This window comes from Pleurodeles waltl, chromosome 7, assembly GCF_031143425.1.
Source record: "Pleurodeles waltl isolate 20211129_DDA chromosome 7, aPleWal1.hap1.20221129, whole genome shotgun sequence".
NCBI lineage: Eukaryota > Metazoa > Chordata > Amphibia > Caudata > Salamandridae > Pleurodeles > Pleurodeles waltl.
In genome coordinates, this window is record NC_090446.1 from 1,112,000,029 (window position 1) to 1,112,024,813 (window position 24,785).

Genomic DNA, 24,785 nt, shown 5'->3' on the forward strand with positions numbered 1-24,785 from the left:
CTCGTAAACCAGGGTATACCTAAGATTATGGTATGGTTAGGTGTGGATATCAAATCAAAAGAAACATGTTCTTGATGTTTTCCGAAGTGTAAACACAAGGTAGGAGTAGCGTTGATGACAGGACCAGAGGCTAACAAAGAACCATCAACAGTATGAACTTGCTCTGGAATATCTTTTGATACTCAAGAGATCCTGTGATCCATAGCCCATGTCTCATCCATATAGATTTCACTGGCCCCACCGTCTAATAATGCCAAGGCTCTTTCTTTCCGACCGTCAGGTAACTGTAGGGTAATCGGTAACAAAAACAGTGTACTGGCATTTTAATTAGAAGAACTGACAGAAGGTATTGCAGATAATCCTGTCCCCTCCCTTCGCATAGAGGATGGGAATTGGTGTTTCCCGAGGACTTCACTGGACGGACTGGACAAGTACATAGCAGGTGGCCAGCAGCTCCACAATAGAGACATAGGGGGTCATTCTGACTTTGGCGGGCGGCGGAGGCCGTCCGCCAAAGTCCCGCCGGCAGAATACAGCTGCGCGGTGAAAAGACCGCCGCGGTTATTCTGGGTTTCCCGCTGGGCTGGCGGGCGACCGCCAGAAGGCCGCCCACCAGCCCAGCGGGAAACACCCTTCCATGAGGATGCCGGCTCCGAATGGAGCCGGCGGAGTGGAAGGGGTGTGACGGGTGCAGTAGCACCCGTCGCGATTTTCAGTGTCTGCATGGCAGACACTGAAAATCTTGGTGGGGCCCTGTTACGGGGGCCCCACGACACCCCATACCGCCATCCTCTGCCTGGCGGCCAAAACCGCCAGGAACAGGATGGCGGTCGGAATCCCCATGGCGGCGCAGCAAGCTGCGCCGCCATGGAGGATTCCCCAGGACAGCGGAGAACCGGCGATACACCGCCGGTTTTCCGTTTCTGACCGCGGCTGTACCGCCGCGGTCAGAATGCAAAAGGGAGCACCACCAGCCTGTTGGCGGTGCTCCCGCGGTCGTTGGCCCTGGCGGATTTTACCGCCAGGGTCAGAATGACCCCCATAATCCTTTTCTACGTCTAGTCTAGCGCTTACTTGAAGTGAGAGGGCCACAAGCGGTGTCTAGTTGCATGGGTTCCTCATCTGTTGCTTCTTTCGAGTCTGGTTGAGATTCTTCGGAACGATGGACGATTGCACGTGGATTTCCTGCATAAGACAGTCCACGAGTCTTTCTCCTTTCTAGACAGCGTTCTTTAAGACGATACTCTATGGAGAGCGCTTGATCCATCAATCCACGTAGATCTTCCACTCTGGTTAAATGTACTAATTCATCTTTGATTTCATCTCGTAGACCTCTTTGGAACAGAGTTACCAAAGTACGTTCTACACATGTTGTCTCTTCTGCCAGTTGTCTAAAGCGCGTAATATATTGGAGAACATCTTGGTTCCCTTGCTGAATATCGCATAACGCTTCTTCTGCAGACACCTCCAATTCCGGGCGTACAAACATTTGTTTGAATGCAGTGAGAAAAGCTGAATAGTCAGACAGCATAGGGTCGTTCGAGGCTACTAATGGAGTCGCCCAGGCCAAGGCAGGACCAGACAAGGCACTGATGAGGTATTCCACCTTTGTTTTATCTTGCACAAATTGTGTGGTTCAAAAGGCAAAATAGACGGTCAGAGCATCAAGGAATTCTCGTAGTGTATGTGGATCTCCTGAGAAACGTGGCGTGGTAGCAGAGACAGTGGGAACATCTGTGGTTCGGGATGCGAGGGCTTGTCGTAAAGTCGCATTTTAATTTCGTACTTGTTGCAGTTCCTGGGCTTGCTGTTGAATAGTTAATAGCAGCGACTGGTTGGATTCTGCAGCTGCCGATGAGCTAGCCTCCATGCTGCTCAAAGAAGGCTGGTTTGTTTGGCGCTGCAAACTGCCACGGTTTACTTGTCACGTACGAAGAGGACCAGATGGAACTGCAGGATGGTCTTGCTTCTTGTAGGTCCTGCCGTGACAGAGGTATGGGCGACCCTTACTGGTAGCCACGGTGCTGCTGACAAGGGAACGTCAAGGCAGTCCCTGCCCTCCAAAAGGAGTCCCTGAGGAAAAACCCAAGGGGAGAAAACCTCAATGGCTGGAACTCCCTGGAACAAAAAATGGGCACAGACAAAGATAAGTCTTCAAATAACAGAAATATAACTGGAAGGACCAGAAAAAGGCAAGGAAAAGGCTGGAATAGCCGGAGTGTGATCACCACCAAAGGAAGTCTTGCAACGCAATGAGACCAAGAGTCTCATTCCTTTATACCCAAGAACTGGAAGTGACATTCAGGAAGAAAAAAAGACGCCATGTTAGATTGGGAAAACTGCCATAGGGAATATGGATGAAGACACCATGTTGGAAAGGGATCCTGATGCATGCAGAGAAGAGGAAGACATGCTGGGAGAAGAAGACGAACATGGCTCCACCCAAAAAGATGAAGGCAAGAAAAGAACAGAACAGAAAATACCAGGTAAGTGAGATGGTGGGGGGAATAGGGCCCACTGTTAATCTCCAGGTCGCGCGGCGCCCGAGCTCGCCAAGGCCCAATGCCCACTCTAAGGCCTCGTGTGAGGTAAGGCTGGAAAAAGGGGTGTGGCATGCCCCGCGGCCGAGGAGATGCACTGTGGCCCCATCCACGTCCCGATCCGGTCTCCCCGTGTGCGCCACGTCAGGCTGCGGCGCAACAAAAAGTGCTAACATGCTTTAGCATCTGAAAAAATACATCACTTGAAAATAAGTAAATATATTTTTGAAATGTCTTTGCAGATTTGTATGTATGGATATATATATTTTATTTATTTTGTATAACACTCACGCAGTTAAAGGGGTATTTCAGAACACTCACTAAAACATAACATGATTACAAACCTCTGCGATTCCAGGATTGAAAGATGTACTCATGTCCAATGGCGCACTCTTTAAGGTTTCCCAAGTGCTTGATAATCAGGCCTCTAGTGCAGAATCAGCAGCAGTAAAAGTCCTACATGGCATTAACAAATACTAGACGAAGGAGACTCCTATCAACAGGTTTTTCTAGACCTCTCAGCATCTCTGACACAATTGAGACTGATAGGCTGCTAAATGTACTGGAACCAAAATGGACTTCACATATCAAGGAGTGGGGACCAATTACAAGTTAGGTGATCCTATAACAGATGATGTGGTGCATTCTTTGGAGGGCATGGATGAGTCCAAAGATGGTGACACAGTTAATTTATTATCCTTTAAAAGTTACAGTATTTTAGAATGTGATTAAAAATGCACCAACTTTCCTTGGGGAGTGTAGGAGGGAGTAGCCTCGCTCACCTTTCCCCCTTGCAGTAGTAAGGCTGGTGCATTGTGCGTGCTTTCTCCATGCTGGCCTGACCAAATGTCCAGGGGTGCTTTTGGCTCTCAGTCCAGCCCTGTGTGACTACGATGTTAACAATATGTTGTGAAACCATGGTGTTTCACTCAATAATGTTTTTTCTTTTAGCAAAGTATATTAGAGATCTATGTGGATGACGTGTAGCATGAACCAGGAAGGTACATATGCAAAATGGTGTGTGTCAAATGGTGTTCACTGTGAAATAGGTAATCACTGCTAAACACGCTCATGGTTGCACAAAGGTGACTGAGGAACAGGCGGTTTCAAAATCTAGTGGACACTCACTTACCATACACCTTGACCTTGGGAGCATTCTGCATAAAAATTCTGTGGGTTGGAATTATCAGTAATCAGAGAGAGTTCAGGTAGAACTGACCGGAGAGAATGCGAGACAGGTCATATGGTAGAAAACAGGGAGAGTGGCGTATGGGTGAGACAAGGACTGCTGTAATTTTTTTTAACAATCTGTTAAGCCCTAGGTGTTTGTGTTGCATACTCTTTATTGATAGTTTTAGAGGAATAGCCTCCCTTTGCATAGATTTTGATGCATGCAGATGTGGTGAGTACACAAGTTGTTTGTGAAAGGTCATAGGGATAAAAATGCCACCTTCTTTGTAGAAAAGGTGTTTACAATTGGGGACTGCTATGAGGTTTTGTTGTCATTTTGTGGTTTTCATCCTACTGACTGCTGAGATGCTTTTGAAAGGGACAATGCGTGGAGTGCATTAGGAGTGGATGGTGTGAAGATATGCATGAAAGTTTTGGTACTTAATGAATGTATGCAGTTGGTAATTTCAATAGTGAGGAAGGTAGGGGAGGTTCTGCCAAATGATCGTGAGTTGTATAGTTTCACAAGGCAGTCAGTCTATAATTAGAACAAGCTTCAGGAGGTTAATTCGTGAGTCGTTGAATCATATAGTAGCAGACATAAGAGAGCAAAATGTGCCCTAAAGCAGTGTTTAGTCAGGAAAGAAAGCACAATCGTTTTGGCTGCATGCAATGGCTGGTACAGAGCTATGGTGGCACTGGTGCAAAGATGAGTTCTGGTATTAATCATAGGCGTGTTGAAAGAATGAGGTTTTGGCTTTTCTGTTCTCCTTGTTCTATTTCAAAACTAGGTAATCATTATCCTGTGTCAGGTGGCTCAGTGGACTAATGAATCCACTCTAGTGATCATGTTTGACCTTGTGGTCACAGGTTTGAGTCCAGCTGGGTCTACTTGGCCTTTCATCCTTCCAAAGTCAATACAATAAGTACCACTGGGTTGGTTAAAAATAAGTATCTGTTATTCAGCCTCAAGTGCAGAATGTGTGCTTCACAAATACACATTATGGTTTTACTGTGGTGGAGATGTCAAGATGAGATTAACAGTATGCCAACCTCGTGGACAGTCCCATGAAGCAAGCCAGAACAATGACTACTCTAATGACTTCTGCCTTTTGAATCCAATTGGCCTGACCGAAAATTTGTCTTTTTTCTATCAGGCCAGATTATGCATAATCAAAGCTGGATGGTGGATTAGCGGAATAGGCATCCTATCCATGACAATGAATACTTACCTCCACCAAGGCAGGAAATGTCATAGCTGGAGAAGTCTGGTTGGCTCAGAATGTCAATAAACATGGTTGGTGTGCCATAGAGGTGCGTGCATCTGGAGGGTAAACAACACAAAAGGTTAATCTTTGGCAATGGCAACCCCTCAGACAGCCACTAATGGTAAGAATCGCCCCTTGCATGCATCTCCACTTTCTGCATTTGCTCACCCTTCGTCTGGTAAATAAATAATCTGGAGATGTTGTGTTTCTTGGAAATTGGCATGATCAGATCAAGTCATGGATGTCTCAATTCAAACAGAGCCTAAGGGCCAGATGTATCAAAGGATTTTGCATTCGCAAATTGTGTGAATCTGGAAATTCCACTGTTTGCTAATGCAAAATCGCCTTTCAGGATGTATGAAAGGCAGTGCTGTGCAATTTTAGGGAATCGCAAATTTTTGCGATTCCCTAAAATTGCACGTGTCATGCATTTCCTAAATACAAACTGAGCATTTAGGAAATGCAATTACCACAAATTCAAATTTGGTGGTAACCATTTGCAATTTAAAAAAATGCATTAACAGTGTCATGTGGCAAACACATGCCCCTAGGGCATGTGTGGACTTTACATGTGAACAGTTTTTTTTGGGGTGGGTGCATCAAAGGGGCCCTAAGGCATTACCTAATTTGCACATTTCTAACAGGAATTCGCAAATTGGGAAATGCAAAACCATTCGCACCTATGGGCCTTCAGGCCCATAGTGATGAATGGAGTCCCATTCCCTTACAACGATTCCCTAATAGCGATTGCGAATTTTAAGAAATCGCTATTAGGCATTCGCTATTTTCTTTCATCCCATTTTGCATTTCTCAAATTGCAATTTCTTAAAATTCACTATTTAAGAAATGCAAACCGGGTTTTTGATACATCTGGCCCTAAATCCATCCCAAATTGAATTATTAGTAATAGCTACACCTCCAGATTGCTCCACAATTCAAATTAACTTGCCTCACTTTATCCACCTAAAATTCTTGGAAGTCAGGTACAAATAAGTGAAACCCTTGTGATTCATCCTTGACAAGACTCTCCATCTAGACAAAAGCATTAAACATATTGTTAAGGGCAACCATCTCCCACGGAAACAGGAAAGAAAATGAAAACATTTCACTTCCAAACAGACATGAAACATGTTGTAGAAGCGCTAGGACCTAAATGTTAAAGCAATGCCTTGATCACATATACTTAATAAGTCATCATAGATGCACTCTGATTCATTCTTGCATTGGCACACTTAACCAACAACAATAAAACCCACATGCAAACTTAACAAGCATGTGCAAGATAAATTAAAAGAATAAAAGTAGAAAGAAGAAAGCATGCCACTCCCTATATGTGCAGGGAATTAGCTTGCAATAAAATATACAATGACACATAGCACTAGAACTCCACTTTGCAATGGTATTGTACATAATGTATCATTTCTTTAAAGTTTCAATATGGCTAAGAAGTAAAGTAAGTAAAACAATGTCTACTGACTATCATTTCCACATGTACACTCAGTAAACATCGCATGTGATGCGCATCTTGGAATGGTAAAAAAAAAAAAAAGATTCACTATGAACATTACCATTCCAAGCTCGCTATCTGGTTTATAAGCACTAGCCGCATGGGATGCAGTGCACAGCAGATAAAATGAGCTCTAGGGGCCCGGTAGCACTGTCTTGGGGGTTGAAGGATGTTCTAAAATGCAATATAAGAAAAGGAAGAAAGAATAAAAAGGGACCTATGAAGGGAGAAAATAGAAAACCATGGCACTGAAACACTCTTTTTCAGATAGATGTGCATAAGTGAGCAGGCAAGAAGCTGTCACTCACAGGGCATTAGATTGAATAGCTGAATAGGACTGACAGATTGTGCCATGCTCTTTGCATAGACAAATGCAGAATGTGAGTGACACATGAACAGACCAGCGTCAGAAGAATGTTTCATCTAAAGGGCTTCTATGTATGTATATGTATGTGTCAGACGCCATTCAAGGGCACAGCCAGAAGGGCTACTGGACTCCAACCGTGGTGATTGTGGTTGTCTGCCAGTGGTGTTCATATTACAATTGCTCTGCAAACTAGGCCAAACACAACACTTTCTGCACTAAACGTACAATAGAGTGGCAAGATCTCAGAGATCGACAGTAAACAAGAGGTGCAATAACAATGTGCTGGACATAATGTCCACTCAGTGCTCATCTTTAATGCAAACAAAGACAGCACTCTAATCACACAGCACAGCTAAATACTGCATAATTCAATTAAAATGACATACATGGTTGAAAACTAAGCTGCGATGAATGTAAAGCATTAAACTCTCTTCCTCCCTGTATCCCCTTCCTCCCATTACAGTCACAAATACACTCTGGGTTTAGACTTGATTAAGTGCATATAGCTCAATTAATCTCATGGGTCAAATGTGCATCCTAGTTCAATGTCTCTACCTATTCATCAAGACTTTTAAGTGTGTGCAGCAGGCTGGTCTGTGCACGGGTAGGCCCTCAATTACAAAAATGTGACGCATCAGCTTCGATGAGTCAGATTTCTTCCATTGCTCTATGACCCCCTAACAACGCCACGGATGCGCTATATTTACAATACAGAGCTCCATGCCACATGTCTTTACAGATGCGTCAGAAACTATGGCACATATGTGGCATTAAACTGACGCATTTCTGGACTAGCATAAAAAAAACGATGCTACTCCAGCAATGCAAGGAAGATCACATAGAGAAAGCCCTGCATCTGTTTTATGCCTGCTCTGACCAGTTGGTCAAATTCTGATGCAGTGAAGTCGCAGAATGATGCAGTGAAATGTTGTAAATGTCACTGCATCAGTTCTGCATGGATTTTCCTGTGTGAATGCCTAGTTTGCAAACATTATACCTGGCGCACGTATAATGTGACACAAGGCTTTACCAACAGACCAATTGGGCCCAATGCGTCAGTTTATAAATGTTGAGCAGTGTAAAGCACTGTTTGCATCACCACTGTATAAAAAAATGATGCAAGGGTCGTTCAAAGGTCTTGTAAATGAGGCCCTTCGTGTCTTGTCCCCGGTGCAGGCTAAGTCCTGCATTTTACCTGCACCAGTGTTGCAGTTTGAGCTGTACAACTGATGCAGTAAGGGCTCCCGCACTCATAGCATTGGCAGGGACTGTGCTGCAGCCTTGCTTGGGCAAAGTTTGCAGGGACAATGAACGGAGTAGATCTGACCAGCACTCATCTTCAGCCCAGTGTTCTGGTGTAGCTGCTACCACCTCTAGGCCAAATTCATTACAGTGGAATATTTCTGGCAGTTGTATCCTTCGGGCCAATCAGGGATTCCTGCTTCAGAGGAAACATGGCTTTCACTGACAGTAGAATCAGCACCAGTCACTCACGTCCAGCAAAAATTGCTGGGAGCACAGGATATTTGTTCTGGAACAGCCTTAGGGAACTCACATGGAAATTCTGCAGAGCAACCGGGAGACCAACCACATCATGGGTCACTTGTGGATTTGCTCTCTGGGTAAGGCACCTTTCCTCAACCAGGAACATGCCACATTTCTCCTCCACACTCTCTCATCCTGAAGAGTCAGACACACACTGTCTCTCTCAGCAGGCACCCAGGCTTTTAGGCACTCCAAGCAGACCCTCAGCTCTTCCAGTAGAAAGTAACCTCCCCATACCTGTTGGAGACTGGCTATCACGCAGATACCAGGCCTTTTTGCACAGCAGTTCTCTTAGCGCTCTTCACAGCACACCCTTTCTTAATGAAGAACAGCCTTGGGCTGCAACTAAGTGCAGTGGTTTCATTTTTATATGCAATTCTCAGGCTGCTCTCCACACACAATCATTGCACAAAGTGCTGGCTCTCAAAGAAGGTAGCACTAGAGATGGCTCCAAGTAAGAATATACAAACCATGGGAAAAACTAATTGTAAGGTCGCTACATCTATCAGTCATCAACCTCACTAATCACGCTGAGCAGCAGAAAATGTAATCCCAACCCTCACCCATACCATCTACCAAATGGCATTGCTCAGGAAGAGTTAATCAGCATCCCTTTACTAACAAGGTCATAATTGAATTTCTAAACATAGCCCTGTCTCCATCCTCCATCACTTCAGTGGCTGGGACTCCATCCTAAAATACAAGAATGCAAGCAATACATGTCCACTTGTGCCAACAAAAGGCATGCATTTTAAAACCCACAGTCCCTCCTAATATTGTCTAGCAAGAACAGTCACATAGCAAATCTTCTATGCCTAGGGTTTGTCAAAAGGGGGTAAACAACCCCAAAAATGTAGACTACTCAAGTAACCTGTGAGGTTCCATTAACAAAATAATTAACACAGTACTATAGCAATCCACTCTTTAAGGCCTATTGGCCTGAACATAGGCTTTGCACAATGAATATGTCAAGTCTGCTCCATTTTTCATAACTTTTCATGATTAAACAGGACAGACCTATGCACTCTGACATCATTTTTCCCAAATAAAACAACCAGGCATATATCATTTATCACTTGCTTGTTGTCAGAACCAACTCAATGCTCCTGTGTTAAGCATACATTTTCCCACAAAGCAATCATAAGGCGTACAGCCATAGCATTAAAAATATGTACTAAATTACGTCTGTCAGGTGTATAAACCTCTCTTAAAAGGAGCTGAAATCACAGTGAAAATCTTCCACCCCAAGAGTCTGTCAGAAAGGTTGACAATACTAAATCTGTAGAATCTTATGTAACACAATTAATACCTCTTTACGGGCTAAAATACATGTAATAACAATGTACCATTAAAGTCCAACTGTATTGAGAATAAGCTTTCCCTAAAGGCAATAATTAGGTATAGTCATAAAATTACAAATATGTGCAAAATTACCCTTAGCAAAACAAGGTATAACCACTACTAGGAGGGCCTAACAGGGACAGTCAAAGAGCGAATCTACTACTATTTTCCATGTCGCTGCAGACAGGAACCCTATCCATTCACACATTAAGGAGTGTATCACTACAATATCTCGGACTAAGAGGATGGAAAACCCTGAGGGTGATGGGACTAGAAACCTCTGGCCTAGGACTGACAGCCACCCCAAAGGCAATTCTCTGCCATTCCCTATGAAGAGATGACAAGAAGGAGGAACAGAAAGACAGCATTGCCTAAAGCCAAAGATCTTGTAAGAACTCTTCTCTAACAGAAAGGAGAAAAACATTGTATAACTGTACCACCCATGCCATCTCTGCTACCTTCCTTTATCAAGTGTATAACTATCGGTGCTATGTAGTCTGTGAAAAGCATCAGTAGCACATACGGGTGCTAGTAAAACAAGAGGTGCAGGATCTGCATGATGCCGGTCCGGGCGTTTGCTGTTTATTTATGTATGTAGAGCCTGTAATGTGGGGCCCTAGGCCCTCATGCTGGTTAATGAGGTGACGCAGACACGGTGGTAGGGTGGTATTAAACTGGCCTCAGGCACGTGCGCCCGGCCCCTTTTATTGGCAGGGTCACCTGACTGGTGACGCCTGTGTTGGGTGGGTGTGGGTTACACAAGTAAGACCAGCCCTCAGCAGAGTGGCTGGCAGAAAAACTAGAATGAGTCCAGCTGGACTCTACATCCCTCCCAAACTTTATTGAGGAACCAAACAAAAATCCAACCTGTAAAAGAAACAATAACAAAGCACCACAATCAGTCTCTCGGCCTCGAAAAGGCAGACTGCAGAATTGCAGTGGACATGGTGCAGCTGGGAGCACCCGGACACCTCTGCACGAGTCCATAATTTAACCAGGTACATCTGGGCACGAACACAGTGTGGATGAAGTCCAGATACTTCAGTTGCTTGTCCACGACCTCACAGTTCGCTGGCTATTGTTGATCGGGTCCTGCCTGGGCTCATGTGGTCAGAGTCTATTTACAGTTTCTGATGCGGGTGCATCTGGAGCAGTGGGGAGTCCACTGTACACAGTTCTGGACGGCATTCTGACTCTGGAGATTGTCTACCTCCTAAGACTGCAGATGACGTGACGGCCTGGGGCACCTGGAAGTCCAGCGGCAGAGCAGCGGCAGTCTTCCCTCTCGTGCCAGACCTCCATCAAGCAGGAGTCTCCTCGAGGCCCTTTCGCGGGCTTCCACGGGACTGTGTGGGCTGTGCTTGCCTATCTCAGGCCCAGCAAAGACGTCTCAGAGGAACAGCCTACAGGACCACATCCTAGTCTCGCATGGAGCCACAAGGGTTGTTGATGCAGGGTCCGCTTGCTCGAGCCATCCGGATTCAGGTGCTCTGGCCATAGTGCAAAGTCTTCAGGTGACCAGTCTCTCGATATGAGACCTCCGTGCTTCTGGATGCCTGACGTGGAGCTGTCTCAGATGCATTCTCTCTCAGCGATATTCCGCTCTCACAGGAATTTGTTGGAGGCCCTTGTCCCTGGATTGCGGCGGGACTGCGTTGGCTGTGCGGGCCAACGTAGGCCACGCCAAAGGAGTCTCTCTGAACTCCCAACAGGGCCACGTCCTAGTCTTGTGCAACCCCAAGGGTGGATGATTCAAATGATCTGGTCTGCTCTCACCGGCAGGCGTCTGGTTCACGGAGCTCATGGCAGGTGTTCAGATGATAAGTTTCTACGTTGCCAGACATGCCTTGTCAGCGTCGGTTCTTGTTGCTGACTGTCTCCACTCAGGTGGTGCTGTGCTCCTCCTTCGATGATTGGGCGATGCACCTCATCATGATGATGATGTTTTTCATCGTTTTGCAGATCAAACAGGTGGCGGCGGCTTCGTCAGCGGAAGGACCACTTGATGGACGTAGTGGCCACGGCGGGTCTTGTGTGGCCTGTGCAGTCGGCGTCAGGGATGCCATCACAGCCAAGCAGCCGGTGACAGGTGACAGGACGGTCGTACTGGGAAGCGTGGGGGACCACCCGCATCGCTGTCTTCAGTGACGTCTGCTCACCCCGGTGACTGTCTTGTACTGATGGGTGCCTCCTCATCTGCGTGCACGAGTCCTCAGTTGTGTCACTCTACTTCCTTCCACTTTCACACATGCGATGGAGTTGATCTGTGGTGTGACCGGTCTGTAACACTCCTCTCCTCATTTCTTGTTGGCATCGTGCCACTCTCTCTTCTCCTTGGTGTGGCGTTGTGCCACAGGTCACATGTTGCGGCACATGGACCTTGCGCTGCACCTCTGCTGGTACATCTTCCTCTTTGTCCTCGACGTGGCGTGGTGCCACAGGTCGCATGCTGCGTCACATGGACCTATCACTGCACCTTCGCTGGTGCATCTTCCTCTTCATCCTCGATGTGGCGTTGTGCCACAGGTCGCATGCTGCTTCACACGGACCTATCACTGCACCTCCTCTGGTGCATCTTGCTCGGTCGCAGCCTCTCACAGGATGAGTCCTGCGGGTAAGACATGATCTGCTCTTCAGGCAGACCTCTCCCGGTCTGGTCCGTTCCCGGATCCTCTTGGTGGACCTCTCTCTGGCAGGAGGGTCCCCGCTCTCTTCCTCCTTCTCTTCACTCGAGGGCGACACTCTTGCTCCTCGAAGCTGCACTGTTTCGGCGCTCACTCCTGCCATCTGCTCTGGCAGGGTCGGTCAGTTCAGATGACCTGCTCAGTGATGGGCCAACAGTGGCCATCTTCCGTCGTTGCGCGGCCAGCTGACGTGGCCTCTTTTCCCGTGTGTTCCGTCATGCTCTCGGGTACTCTCTCCATCTTCACTTTTACCCATGTCGTCACATTCTCTGGCGCAGCTCTCTGTGCACGCTGCACACGTGTCAGTCTCTTTTTTTTCTGGGCGTCCTGTGGCAACGCCTGGCATGTCCCTTTCTTGTCCTGCGGTGATGTCCATCACTCCTGGGGCATGTGGCGTTCTCTCGTCGGTGGCGGCGGACGGCCGCCAGAGGCTGCGCAGACCATGCGCGCTCTCTTCGTACCTCACGTGGCACTTGCGTCCGTTTCTCACTGTTGCAGCTTGGCTGGGACAGCTGCAATCTTCTCTTCCCTTTTGCAGCGTCACTTCCTTCTTCTTCGTCGTTTCCGTCTTCTGCGCCGTTTCTGTCCACAGGCGCATTCTTGGTGTGCAGCAGTCACTTTCTGAAGGTGCTGCTGTAAACTTTCCTTCATCCAAGCTTGTTTTCCCTTTAAAACAGAAATAGGGTGCAATACCAACTCTGGCCACTGGATGCCAGTAGTGCACTTTTTTTTCTAGCTTGAAAGACAGTTTTTTCTGTTACCGGCGTCATTTATTTCAACAGATGCCGGTGAGGAGGGCATGCTGCTGGGAGGACTTCTCATGCTGGTGGGGGCTACAGGTAAGTGTAATTTTATCTTTTCTATCTTCTCTCCCTTTTCTCTTCTCTTTGTTTTTTTTTTCTTTCTGTCCAAATTTTGTTTTCAAGCTGCACAGCCTCGTTAAAGAGGCATGCAGAGGGCACACATTTCAGTGAGAGGGGGTGGGAGGCTCCGGGCACTGTTTTTTCTTTCATGTAGGTGCGTGTGAGCACCTCTCTTCTTTACTCCTTTGTTGGAGGTGGGGGCGGCCATGGTCACCTGTTGCTTTGGTGTGTGGATGCACCATTTCATTTCGACTTTGTTTCGGTGCGTGTCTGCACCTCCTGCTTTAGTTGCTGCCAGGACGAGGGGGGCAGCCCCTGGGCATTTTCATTTCTATTTTCTGGTGCCTGGTAGCATCGTCGCGGTTCACTTGTTGCGGCCGCAGCAGTCCTCCGTGCTGCGGCCGTTTTGCCGGCATTTTTGGGGTGGGGGTGGCCCTGGGCACATTTTCTTCGGTGCGCGAGTGCACCATTATTAAAATTAAAAGGGGCGACCGGCCCAGGCCACATTGGCAACTTCTCACAGCACACGGCGCGCGACAGCGCCACTTTTAAAGTAAAAGGGGAAACGGCCCCGGTAATTTTCTTTTTCATCGGTGCCGATCGCACCATGTTCTCCATTTCGGTGCAGGTCAGCACCGAGCGCTTGTGCAGAGGGGCGGCCCTGGGCATATTTCTTTATTTTCTTCGGTGCGCGGGAGCACCATTATTTAAGATTAAACGGGCGACGGCCCACATAATTTTTTCTTCTTTTGGACATTCATTTCTTCACGACGCTCAACAGAGCCTTCTACCCATGTGCTGCGCGGACTCCACAGCCCTGCGGGCCGCGCTCTATCCGACTTTTGGGGGGGGTGCGCTCAGGTCAATTTCTTCGGGGGGTTACCGGGAGCACAAGCCTCACAGCGCTTTACTCATGTTCCGCAACGCAGCAGTTTTGGCAGCGCTGCAGGATGCAGTCATCGACAGCACTCACCCCCTTCTTTCGCACCAATGGGGCTGGGGCTGCGACGGCTTCACTTCTCCTCTTTCTTCCACCGAGTTGAATCCATGTCTGCGACCACGTGGGGTTTCAGATCCCACTCGTCGCCAATGTAATGTGGGGCCCTAGGCCCTCATGCTGGTTAATGAGGTGACGCAGACACGGTGGTAGGGTGGTATTAAACTGGCCTCAGGCACGTGCGCCCGGCCCCTTTTATTGGCAGGGTCACCTGACTGGTGACGCCTGTGTTGGGTGGGTGTGGGTTACACAAGTAAGACCAGCCCTCAGCAGAGTGGCTGGCAGAAACACTAGAATGAGTCCAGCTGGACTCTACAGAGCCAAGCCGCCAGAGCTCAGATTGCTGTTCCATTGATGCTTCCGTTGAATAATAAAAGGAAGAAGATCACAAGAAGATAATGCAGAACACACAAGGAATGTGGCGAATTCTCTCATACGCCACCGGGTGGCAGTGTATAATTGTAAATGCTACAAACGATGATTACTGTGGTGCTCTAAGAGCCTGGGAACTCAAAGAAATGAAATGGTGCCTGTTACGCCGCAGCTTGTGCGAGAGATTTTTTCATTAATAATTATTCCTGCAATAGCGTACGCCTCATCATACAGACTGTGCCCAAGAGTTATGTAAATGCGTGACCAACGCATTTTAGTTAGGGTGACCACCTGGCACTGAGGCAAATTCTGGACAGGACCGTAAAAAATTCAGGACAAAGGGTCAAAATTCAGGACAAAAATTCAGGACAAAGGGTCAAAATTCAGGACAAAAATTCAGGACAAAGGGTCAAAATTCAGGACAAAAATTCAAGAACAAGCTTTGGTTTTACAGACACACGCAAGAAAGGCCATGCCTCACTATGTTGTCAGTGCATTTATTTACTCTTTTTTAACATAGCACTATTTATTCACTGTGGACCTTTTGTGATTGCCTCCTGGTATGCTACATTCAGGTGTCACATTACGTCCTTGTTCAGTAGTAAATTAATGCCCTTCACGGCAAGGCCATTATCCCTACCCAAATCTACCCGATCTTTCCTGAAGAGAAAGTAACAGCAACATTTCGATTATGTTTCTTAACATTTCAAAACCCCTGGCAAACAATTTGGGAAACATTAAGATAATTAACCTTATAATAGTTTAAACAAATTGAACAAAAACATCTGGCTTACCCCAACCGCCCATGGACTTTCAACCTAATTTTTTTTAAAGAGGCAGGGCAGATGGTGTGGGTGACAGTCTCACACCTAATGACAGGATGTGATGTACCCATAACTTGTCTGTAGTCTCACTGCACTAGAGTGTATGTTTGGGACTCTACATTTATCTCAGAAATGGGAGCCCGGACTACCAATCAAAGATAATAAAAGAGTAGGATGAAATCGAGATCAAATGAGAGATCCACGGCAAGTAGTTCAAAGGGTTGTTGCTAACAACTGGATAAATAAAGAAGAGAAGAACAAGGTGGGACAATTCCTAAAATCAGACAAGATGGGTCCACCAAGACTATTTGAAGGTATTGGGTACCTGGGGAGTTGTCTGCACACAGGAGCGAAACAGAAGAGGCACTGTCAAGTGGTTGAACAATCAACACCCATCCACCTTGGCAAACTCTTCTGGTGCAATGGTTCGCTGTTAGTGCTTGTGACGGGTGAGCAGGGGCCAGACCCCTTGCAAGGTTGTGCAAGGCAATTGCCCGCTTAGTCCATGTCTTTATATGGTTTTGAAATTGAGCAAAAGCCAAACTAGAGATCTGGGTTATCCCTAAGTGTCAAGTACACATAGAATCTTCAAAATATTTGGGATGTAAATTGCACAAACAAAATTTACAAATTTTAAAATGTAATTAGTGTTTCTTTAACATATGGCACTGTTTTCACCTTCATACACAATTAGATCTCAGATTGAACTGGGAACCAGTTACCTTTTGATACCTAGTGATTAATATCTACCATTCTTACACTGATTTCCAGGATGAAAATCTTGGCAGAGCGGACGGTCCCTCCAAGCCCAGTTTGCTTTTTGGTCTTCTCTTCTGCTTTCTGTAGAGGCCATGTGGCACTAGCGAAGATGGTGTGCTAGCCCAATGATAGTATTATTTTGCAAACCTTCCCCTGCTCGTCCTTCATTCTTTCTTCAGACAGGCTACACATCTGATTTGGTCGCTGCGGCGCCATCGGGAGCTCTTTCCACTCTAAAGCTAACTGTGACTGCGGGTGGATTAGATCTTCTGGACTTAGAATGCTTTTATTCAGCTACAGATGTCCAATGGGTGGCTCACTGGCTTTCTGCCCACCTCCCTGCATGAGATGGGGTTTACCAGTAAAGACTTTTAAGAAAGGCTTAATGCACTGCTCATCGTTTCCTACTGACCATTCTATGGATCACCATCCGGGGTTATCATGCATGGCTTTCTCTTGCCTTGCCAGAACCTGTAAACTCACTGACACAAAGAAACCCTATGCTCATGCACTACCTTTGCTAAGCCTTCCCACTCGCACAGGATGGCTGTGCTCAGAGCAACTCCATCAGTGGCATGTTGCAGGTGTCTTAAAATTGGGGACTTTGTTTCTGAACAGTGAGCTACTAAATTTCCAAACCCTTGTGGCAGACTACCATCTTCACCCCAGTCAACTCCTTTCTTACAACCACCTTAAATAATCATTAAATGCCCTAGAAGCTCTGTACCATAGGAAATGGTGGCAAACTGATGGAATGGGTGTACAGACCTATCCTGCAACATGGAAACCACACCAGGTCTTCTTGTCATACTACCTGGGTGATTGATGTAGCCAAACCTCTGCAAGATATGGACTAAAATACTGGACTTTCCCCACAAAGTATCCCACAGCTGTCACTTTAAGTAAATTCATAGTGCTTCCTTGTGAATGCATTCTGCCCGTTGTTTTCCATTGGCCTTGTGGTTTGTAACTCACAATTTGTTGCTTTCAATTTGCTGGCTTTATTTGTTTTAGGCTATGCAGCTTGAATTCGTCCCTTCCCTTGCCAAAACCTTATTTACAGTATCCTGCCGAGTGCTCCCTTTCTGTAAACAGGCCTGTAAATCTTGTTCTTATCTTATCATATTTGCTGTGCATTCAAAGAACATAGTCAAATGTCAGGCTCTGTCTTCGGTGGGAACTTAGTGTTTACTTTCCTTTCTCTGACTTCAAAGTGAGAGGATTTATGCAACATTCTTGCTGGATACTGGGGTTACAAATACCTTTACATGATTAAAACAAATCATTGCATTAGGTGATGCAATTTCCACACATATCATCTGTGCACAATATAGTTTGATTTGAAAAACTGTATATCTGTGCAAATGTAATGGTCACTTCAATCAAAAATGTGTTGTCTGTAATGGCAGTGTGTTACCACACCATGCATGCTCCACTCCACTCTGCTCTGCACCACTCCACACCACTGCACTCTACTCTGTATCACTCCACTTTACGCCACTCCATGCCACTGCACTCTTCTCCATTCGGAACCACTCCACATTATGACACTGCTCTCTATGCTACTTCACACTATGCCTCTCTACTTTACTCTGTACTACTCTACTCTAAGCCACTGCACTTTACGCCTCTCTACACCACTGCGCTCTGCTCGTCTGCATGCCATACCACTCCAGTCTAGGCAACACCAATCTAATCCGCACAACTCCACTCTCTGCCACTCTGCAACGCTGCACTGTACGCCAGTGCACTCTAAGCTAATACACTCTATGCTAATGCACTTTACTCTGTAACACTCAACTCTATGCCCCTGCACTCTACATCAATACACTGTACATCATTCTAATCTACTCTGCACCTCTGCACTTTATGCCACAGCACTCTACACTACTTTACTCTATGCCATCACACTCTATGCCACTTTATGCAACTCCACTCTAACCTGCACTTCTCCAGTCTAAGCCACCTCACTCTACTGTGAAATAATCTACTTTATGCCACTGCACTCTACTCTGCACCTCTCCACTCTATGCAACTGCACTCTACTCTGAAACAATCTATTCTACGCCACTGTACTCTATACCACTCTGACCACTGCACTCTAGTTCAATGCACTCTACACCACTGCAAGCTGACACTCTGCAACACTGCTCTGGCCGCCACTATACTCTACACCACTCTGCTCTGTACTACTGCATTTTGCACCAATATACTCTAAACAACTGCATTGTACGCCACTGCCCTCTACTCTGTACCACTGTGCTCTACGCCACTGCTCTGTGCCACTCTACTCCACATAACATCACTGCACTGACACTTTACTCTGCAGTGTTGCAGTCTCCACCACCGTACTATACACCAATGTACTATGTACTACTGCATTCTATGCCACTGCAATCTATGCCACTCTACTCTGCATCACTCCACTCTACAGCACTTTGCCCTACACCACTGCACTCCCTGCAACGTGAGTCTACTCTGCAATCTATGCCACTGCACCACTCTACACTACTACTCTCTCTGCCACTCTATTGTATGCCACTCTACTCCACTGCACTCTATGCCATTCTACTCTGTCCCATGCTACTCCATGCCACTGCACTCTAAACCACTGCACTCTACGCTAACGCACTCTAAACAACTGCACTGTACCCCACTGCACTGTACTTTGCACCACTGGGCTCTACGCCACTGCTCCTATGCCACTCTACTCCACCCCACACCACTATGCCACTAGCTTTAAGCCATGCTGAACAGCAGCTACTCTGGTAACATGGTTAATGGCTAAAACACATTAGCAAAGCCAATAACTCTTTCGTAGATGAGACCTACTGCTTTGCCAATGTTTGTTAGTACTATGAGGTACCGAAGTACCTGAAAGAACTGTAAAAAATACAATTACATCATAATAAAGGCTGCTACAAAATGCGCAAATACATTTCGGTTAAATTTTTAAAAAAGTGCTTCGCAAATACAGATTTGAATAATATACAGTTTATACCTAGTGCTAAAAAAATGTATAACACTACATTAAAACCACACACTCCACAGCTCACCTTGGAACACCATTACAATACCTCTCTGAAAGAAATATCTTTGCCACCAGAAAGCTTCAAGTGACTCCTTTTAGTAAAGTCAATGCAGGTTTTCAAGCCCTCTTGTATTTGCAGATTTACCAGTTGCCCACATTTGCATGTCTTTAGGGAAAGAGACCCCCTGGCAAGAAGGCCTTTTCTTATCTGTCTGCCCCTCCCTCAGAGCACAGGAGACCCCCTGCCTTCCAGTCCAGCTGGGGAGACTGATCTGCCCCTAATTTCGCCCTGCCTCCGTTGCCCTTTAGGTGAAAGGCTAAAATTACGGACAAATGCCGTCCGTTAAAGCTTTCATCACGGACAACGGACAGCAGGGCGAAATTACGGACAGTCCGTGAAATTTACGGACGGGTGGTCACCCTAATTTTAGTGTGGTGATACGGACACCAGCACTAAAATGTGTTAGAGTAACCCCTGCTGCGTGGTTCTTGGCGGGGCTAGGTCTGAGTCACAATGTCTGAAACAGACCACCCCCACCCTGAGAACGCATTTTTTGTGGCAAAAAGTAGACTTTGTGATCCTAAACCACAAATTTCGGGGAATTTTTGCAGCAGGCAAAACATGGGCCTCTCACAAAAATACTGCTCGGTTCTTTATCTGTCACTGCTGGGGACTCTGACAAGTCACAGTCTGTGACGTGGCTCAGTGCCCTTGCAGCACCGCGCCCTGGAACAAGAGGCTGTCTGATGCCAGAGTGTGCATTTCTAAAACTGAGAACTCTACTCCCTCTGGATTCCAACAAGCAATATTCCTAAAGCGCGCATGGTGTGAGGGGCACTGGAGACTCTGGAGTGGGGGGAGTAGTTAGGTGAAGTGAGGGGCACGATGAGTATCCTGAGGCTGTTGGCATAGGGGTGTTTCGCCAACAGGAGAGAGGTGGCACAGGGAGGGGCATAGAAGAGAGTATGTGCTGTTAATACCCGAGCTCCTGACTCTGAAATCAGTGGGACTAAGGGCCAGATGTAGCAAGCAGTTTTGCCCATTCTGTGTCTATGGGAAAATGTGTTTGTACATATGGCCCTAAGTTCGAGGCCAGACCTCAGCTCAACATCCTTTGATTCTGGGCAAATCACTTAATGTATATCTGCTCTTAAAGGAAGAAGGGAGTGTAGTAGTGGTGGATTAACTGCACCTATTGTCTCATACAGTAGCATAAATAGTTAAGTAGTCAATTTCAGTCAAAATTGGGGGTGGTGCTTAGTGGTTACCTATGCCTTACTACCCCAAGGCATAGACATGTACTTAGCAGAGTACATATAATGAAATAAGTAAAGGAAAAACCACAGCACCTGATATAAGTCCAATGTAGAATAATTCACAAGAAAGAAGTCACAGAGATTCCAATTTTATCCAGTCTTTTTAATTGAGAAATGCCATTTCTTCTTATAAGGTTAAAAGACATCAACAGTCTCAATCAGGGAAAAAACAGTCCTTCATATTGTCAAATAACTCATCACCAGCCAACACGTGTTTCGCCACGACATGTGACTTTTTCAAGGCTGCAAAGTATAGAGTATACATTCAGTCTAAATCACACTACATAACATTTTATGAAACACAACATTCTACCAACACCATATCTATACGGAATAAGTAAAATCCCAATAACACAAAGAAACCCCGAAACAGTGCATCAGAATGTGTCTATACAATGAATTACCAAAAAGGCTGTAAGCCCAAAGGGAAACACCAAGAATGCCAAAGAGTAAAGAAACCCTTGAAAGTGGCATAGAAAAATTCACAGATCTAAAGAACAAAGTCAAAGTGTAACCACTACCAGACAAGTCCAAAACCTACAAACAAGTAGCAAAAAATGGGATTGTGCCAAACTGTTTGTGTAGAATCACCCACGTCAAAGTAACTGTAATAGAGCACAGGGGATTTTAGCCATATGGCGACACAAAAGTCCAACATTAACCGTGCTTACTAGGTCGAAAACGGCAGATGGAGGATAAATACCTATTCACATAAAACCAAAGTTTTCTGGAATAAGTTTCAGTGGTGAAATAACCAGATGTCCACTCCAAAAATTTAAATGATTGGAACTTGGGTCAATAATCCAAGGACTAAAAGCAGTAGTAAAGGATAATTACAATGCGGCAAGGACCATGATAATTCCTAATCCTATAAACATAAGAAAATAACTAATAGATGCAGAACCACAAAATTCCAATACTGACGGTATAAAAGTGGGAAAGGATCACAGGACATTACTGGCATGCACATCAAACCCCCCAACTAAAAGGTCATATACAAAGAAAGGAGGGAAAAAAGGAAACAATTATATCCAATGGACTACGAGTTGGAGATACATCCATCTTAGGGCCGTCCTACACAGTTCTTTGTCTGATATTGATCCCAGAGCAGAAACAAACGCATAGCCTGATCATAAATGAATCTGCTATACATCCATCTAGGGGCCGTCATTTCCAATCATGTATATAATAAGGTCCCCAGAGCTGAACCAAATGAGCACTTAATAAAATTAAAACAACAGTTTTGATAACCACTATGATACTTATGTAATTAGCGTTATATTAAAGTCTCTTAATGAGGGGCAGACGTAGTCTAGTCTCTCCACGGGGATGTTCGGGAGGGAAGAGACGGAGGGAGGGCAGGATTGGCCACAGGGTACGTGGGGATGGGATATGGTTGGAGTACATAAAGCAAAGGGGGCGTGGCGACCAGCCTCTCCCGCGCTAGCCGTTCGCCCCGGTGGAAGTTTTGGGCCGGTCCCTTGGGATAGGTTTCTATAGATGCGTGTATTTTGTGTGTTCTGACAGTGCAATGGCTCAGAGCCATGACGCTGCTGCTGTGCGGGCAGAGCTTCGCCTGCTCGGCAAAGCTGGCCACTCTGAGCTCCTCAGGCCTGGTGTTCTTGACCAGGCCTGTGTCGGAAAGACACACACGGTGCGTACAGCCTCCAGCGGTGTTGCCACAAGCAATTCGCCCAAAAGGGCAAAAAGAAGGAAGTTAGCCGTGGGGAGTGGACGCCGCGTGTCTTCTCCCACAGCCCATTTTCATGCCTCCGAGGGCCAGGTGCAACAGGCGGTTTGTTGGAGGGTGGGTGGGTGGAGGGTGCAGCTCCTCAGATGTGGCACTCTCGAATGGGGTTGTTGGGGTCGGGGTTTGGCCCCCTCCACCAGCCTGGTTAGCAAACTCAGGGACAGCTGGGCCTGGAGCCAGCCCCAAGGTTTTGAAGGATCCCAGATCAGATGCGGTAGGTGAGGATCATGAGGCAGGCCAGGGGGCTGGGAATGGCAAGCAGGCAGGCCCTCTTACAGTGGCACATGATGCAAAGGCGGGGCCCAGCAAAGTGGGGGCCAAAAGGGCCCCCTGCAAGCGCAGGGCCAGGAGTGCAGGTGGGCAGGGCGAGGGGGTGCAGGGTGACAGTTTGCTGGAGAAGGGATCATCGGGGTGAGGTGAGGAGCTCAAGGGACCCGGCAGACCACTATGGGCCCCAGAAGGCATCAGCTGGCAGGGGCACAGGGAGCAGGTGGTACAGGACTGGTCCTCCGTGAACATTGAGACCAGGATCGGAGAACAGAGGCAGGTGGTCCAGGAGATGGACGATAGATATGTAGTTATGCAAGGGTACGGAGGAGGCCCTAGATATGGCACGTCACCCCAAAAGGAAGGCAGACAAGGAAGAGGTGAGGAGTCTTAAGGGCCATGATGCTGGGTCATGGACTTGGGTGTGGGTCCTAAAGGAGGTCAGGCAAGAGGCTTGTGCGGCCGAGCAGTGCGAGGGACACAAGAGGCGAATACGGCCGCGAGTGGCACGAAGGGTCAAAAGTAGGAACAGGATTAATATTTTTAGAATGGTATTGTTGGTGGGCACTTCTGTAAAAAGTGTGGGATTTTTACAAACGTGACGATTTTGTGATTATTTTGCTAATCGCAAAATCCCAATATGCTGGGGAATCTGGCAAAAAGCAGGTCAGGAAACATAATCACTGCTGCAGTTTAAATAAGGAAAACTGGAAAAGCATTGCCTTTCTTCTGATAGGTTTTTAGAAAGGAGATGTTTATGGAAATATGTGTATTTGTTTTCAAGCTATATCAGGAAAGATAGAATTTCAGCATGTTTCAACACCGCACTGTTTTAATCTGATTTACAAAAAACTGATCCTATTAATGTTTGGCAAAAATTACTAACAGGTATTTGGTGTGTTTTGCAGTACAAAATCTGTTTCTATTTTGTGTCTGCAATGAACATGAAAGCGCAAAACACTAAAGATTTAAACGGTTTATGGGAAAGGTGATGGTGTGACCGTCACATTATCCAACTAACACAAGGATATTGAAAGTCACTTCAGAGTTCCATGATCTTTTAAAGTACCGAGCCCGAATGTTCATGAAACTCCTCTATGACTTGCAATATCCTTATAATGTATGACAGGGTACTTTATCCTTTATATTACAGTAAGCAGCGGTGTCATTTGTTTATTACATGCAACTAGCCACAAGTCGCCTATAAAAAAGAAAGAGACATGCTTTTATATATGGATTCCAGGGTCCCATGTATTATAAGAAAATCTTACTGTGCAAACATTGTGGGAGGCGTGTTAAAATTGAATCTAGGCCCCAGGCCTCACGTATGGCGGGCGAAAGATTAGCTGCATAATAACAGACGCGGCAGAGTAGTAGGCCTTTCTGTGCACATTATGAATAAACTTCGGAATGTCACAGTAGTTTCACTTCTCCCGTTTTCCACTCTTTGCTGTTGAATCACTGCTCTCAATGTGCCATACTTACACAGTACTAAGAAACCACTCTAACCCAAGTGGCGGAAAAAAATTCATCTACGGAGGAATTGGGCTCCCTATGCAGTGCTCTATGGTTCAGAGAAAATTATCAACAGTGATTCCACAATAGCCCTAAAAAGAAATAAAAAGTTGCAATAACCCAAGGACAACAGTAGAGGTCAGCAAAGTCCATAACATGGGCATCTGTGCTAACTTCCTGTATCCGTGGAAGTAATTATGCTTCCCTGTTAATTTAATCTTCCTACCCCCTGCAATAAGTAAATAATCAAAGCTGGGTGAAAAATATATTTGAAAATTGATGGTTGTAATGATCCATAGAGTCATAATTGATTAAATAATGATGTTGCACTTTAAAAAAATGTACTGAGTCACTTTGAAAAGTAAGAACATACTATGAAATAGCTATGCCACATGTTCATGTGAGATGCCAATTACTTTAATATGGATGAAGTTTCTGGTGCTCTGCTCATCTGCTCATCCCCCCTCTTAGTGTCCCGCTGCAAATTATCTCCCCTCTTGTTTCCACACAGCATCAAATGAATGCCATCAAGGATTAAAAAATGAATGGTGTCAAGACGTGTGCACTGTGAATGTAGCTCCCATCATGTGCCTGAAGTATGAAATTCAAGGACCTCTGCTAGAAGTTCCATTGCAGGCTTGCTAACTCTATGAGCTATTGTTTAAGAA

The 24,785-nt window shown here is 46.0% G+C and overlaps 1 protein-coding gene across 1 annotated transcript in view; it reads right to left on the reverse strand.

Annotated features, from left to right (window-relative positions):
- The window catches only part of ACSF2 (acyl-CoA synthetase family member 2), a 599,164-nt gene that overhangs the window by 244,253 nt on the left and 330,126 nt on the right, over positions 1-24,785 (reverse strand). The window contains exon 9 of the mRNA XM_069200070.1: positions 4,943-5,034. Within this exon, the coding sequence (XP_069056171.1) occupies positions 4,943-5,034 (92 nt within the window). The remainder of the gene's footprint in view (positions 1-4,942; positions 5,035-24,785) is intronic.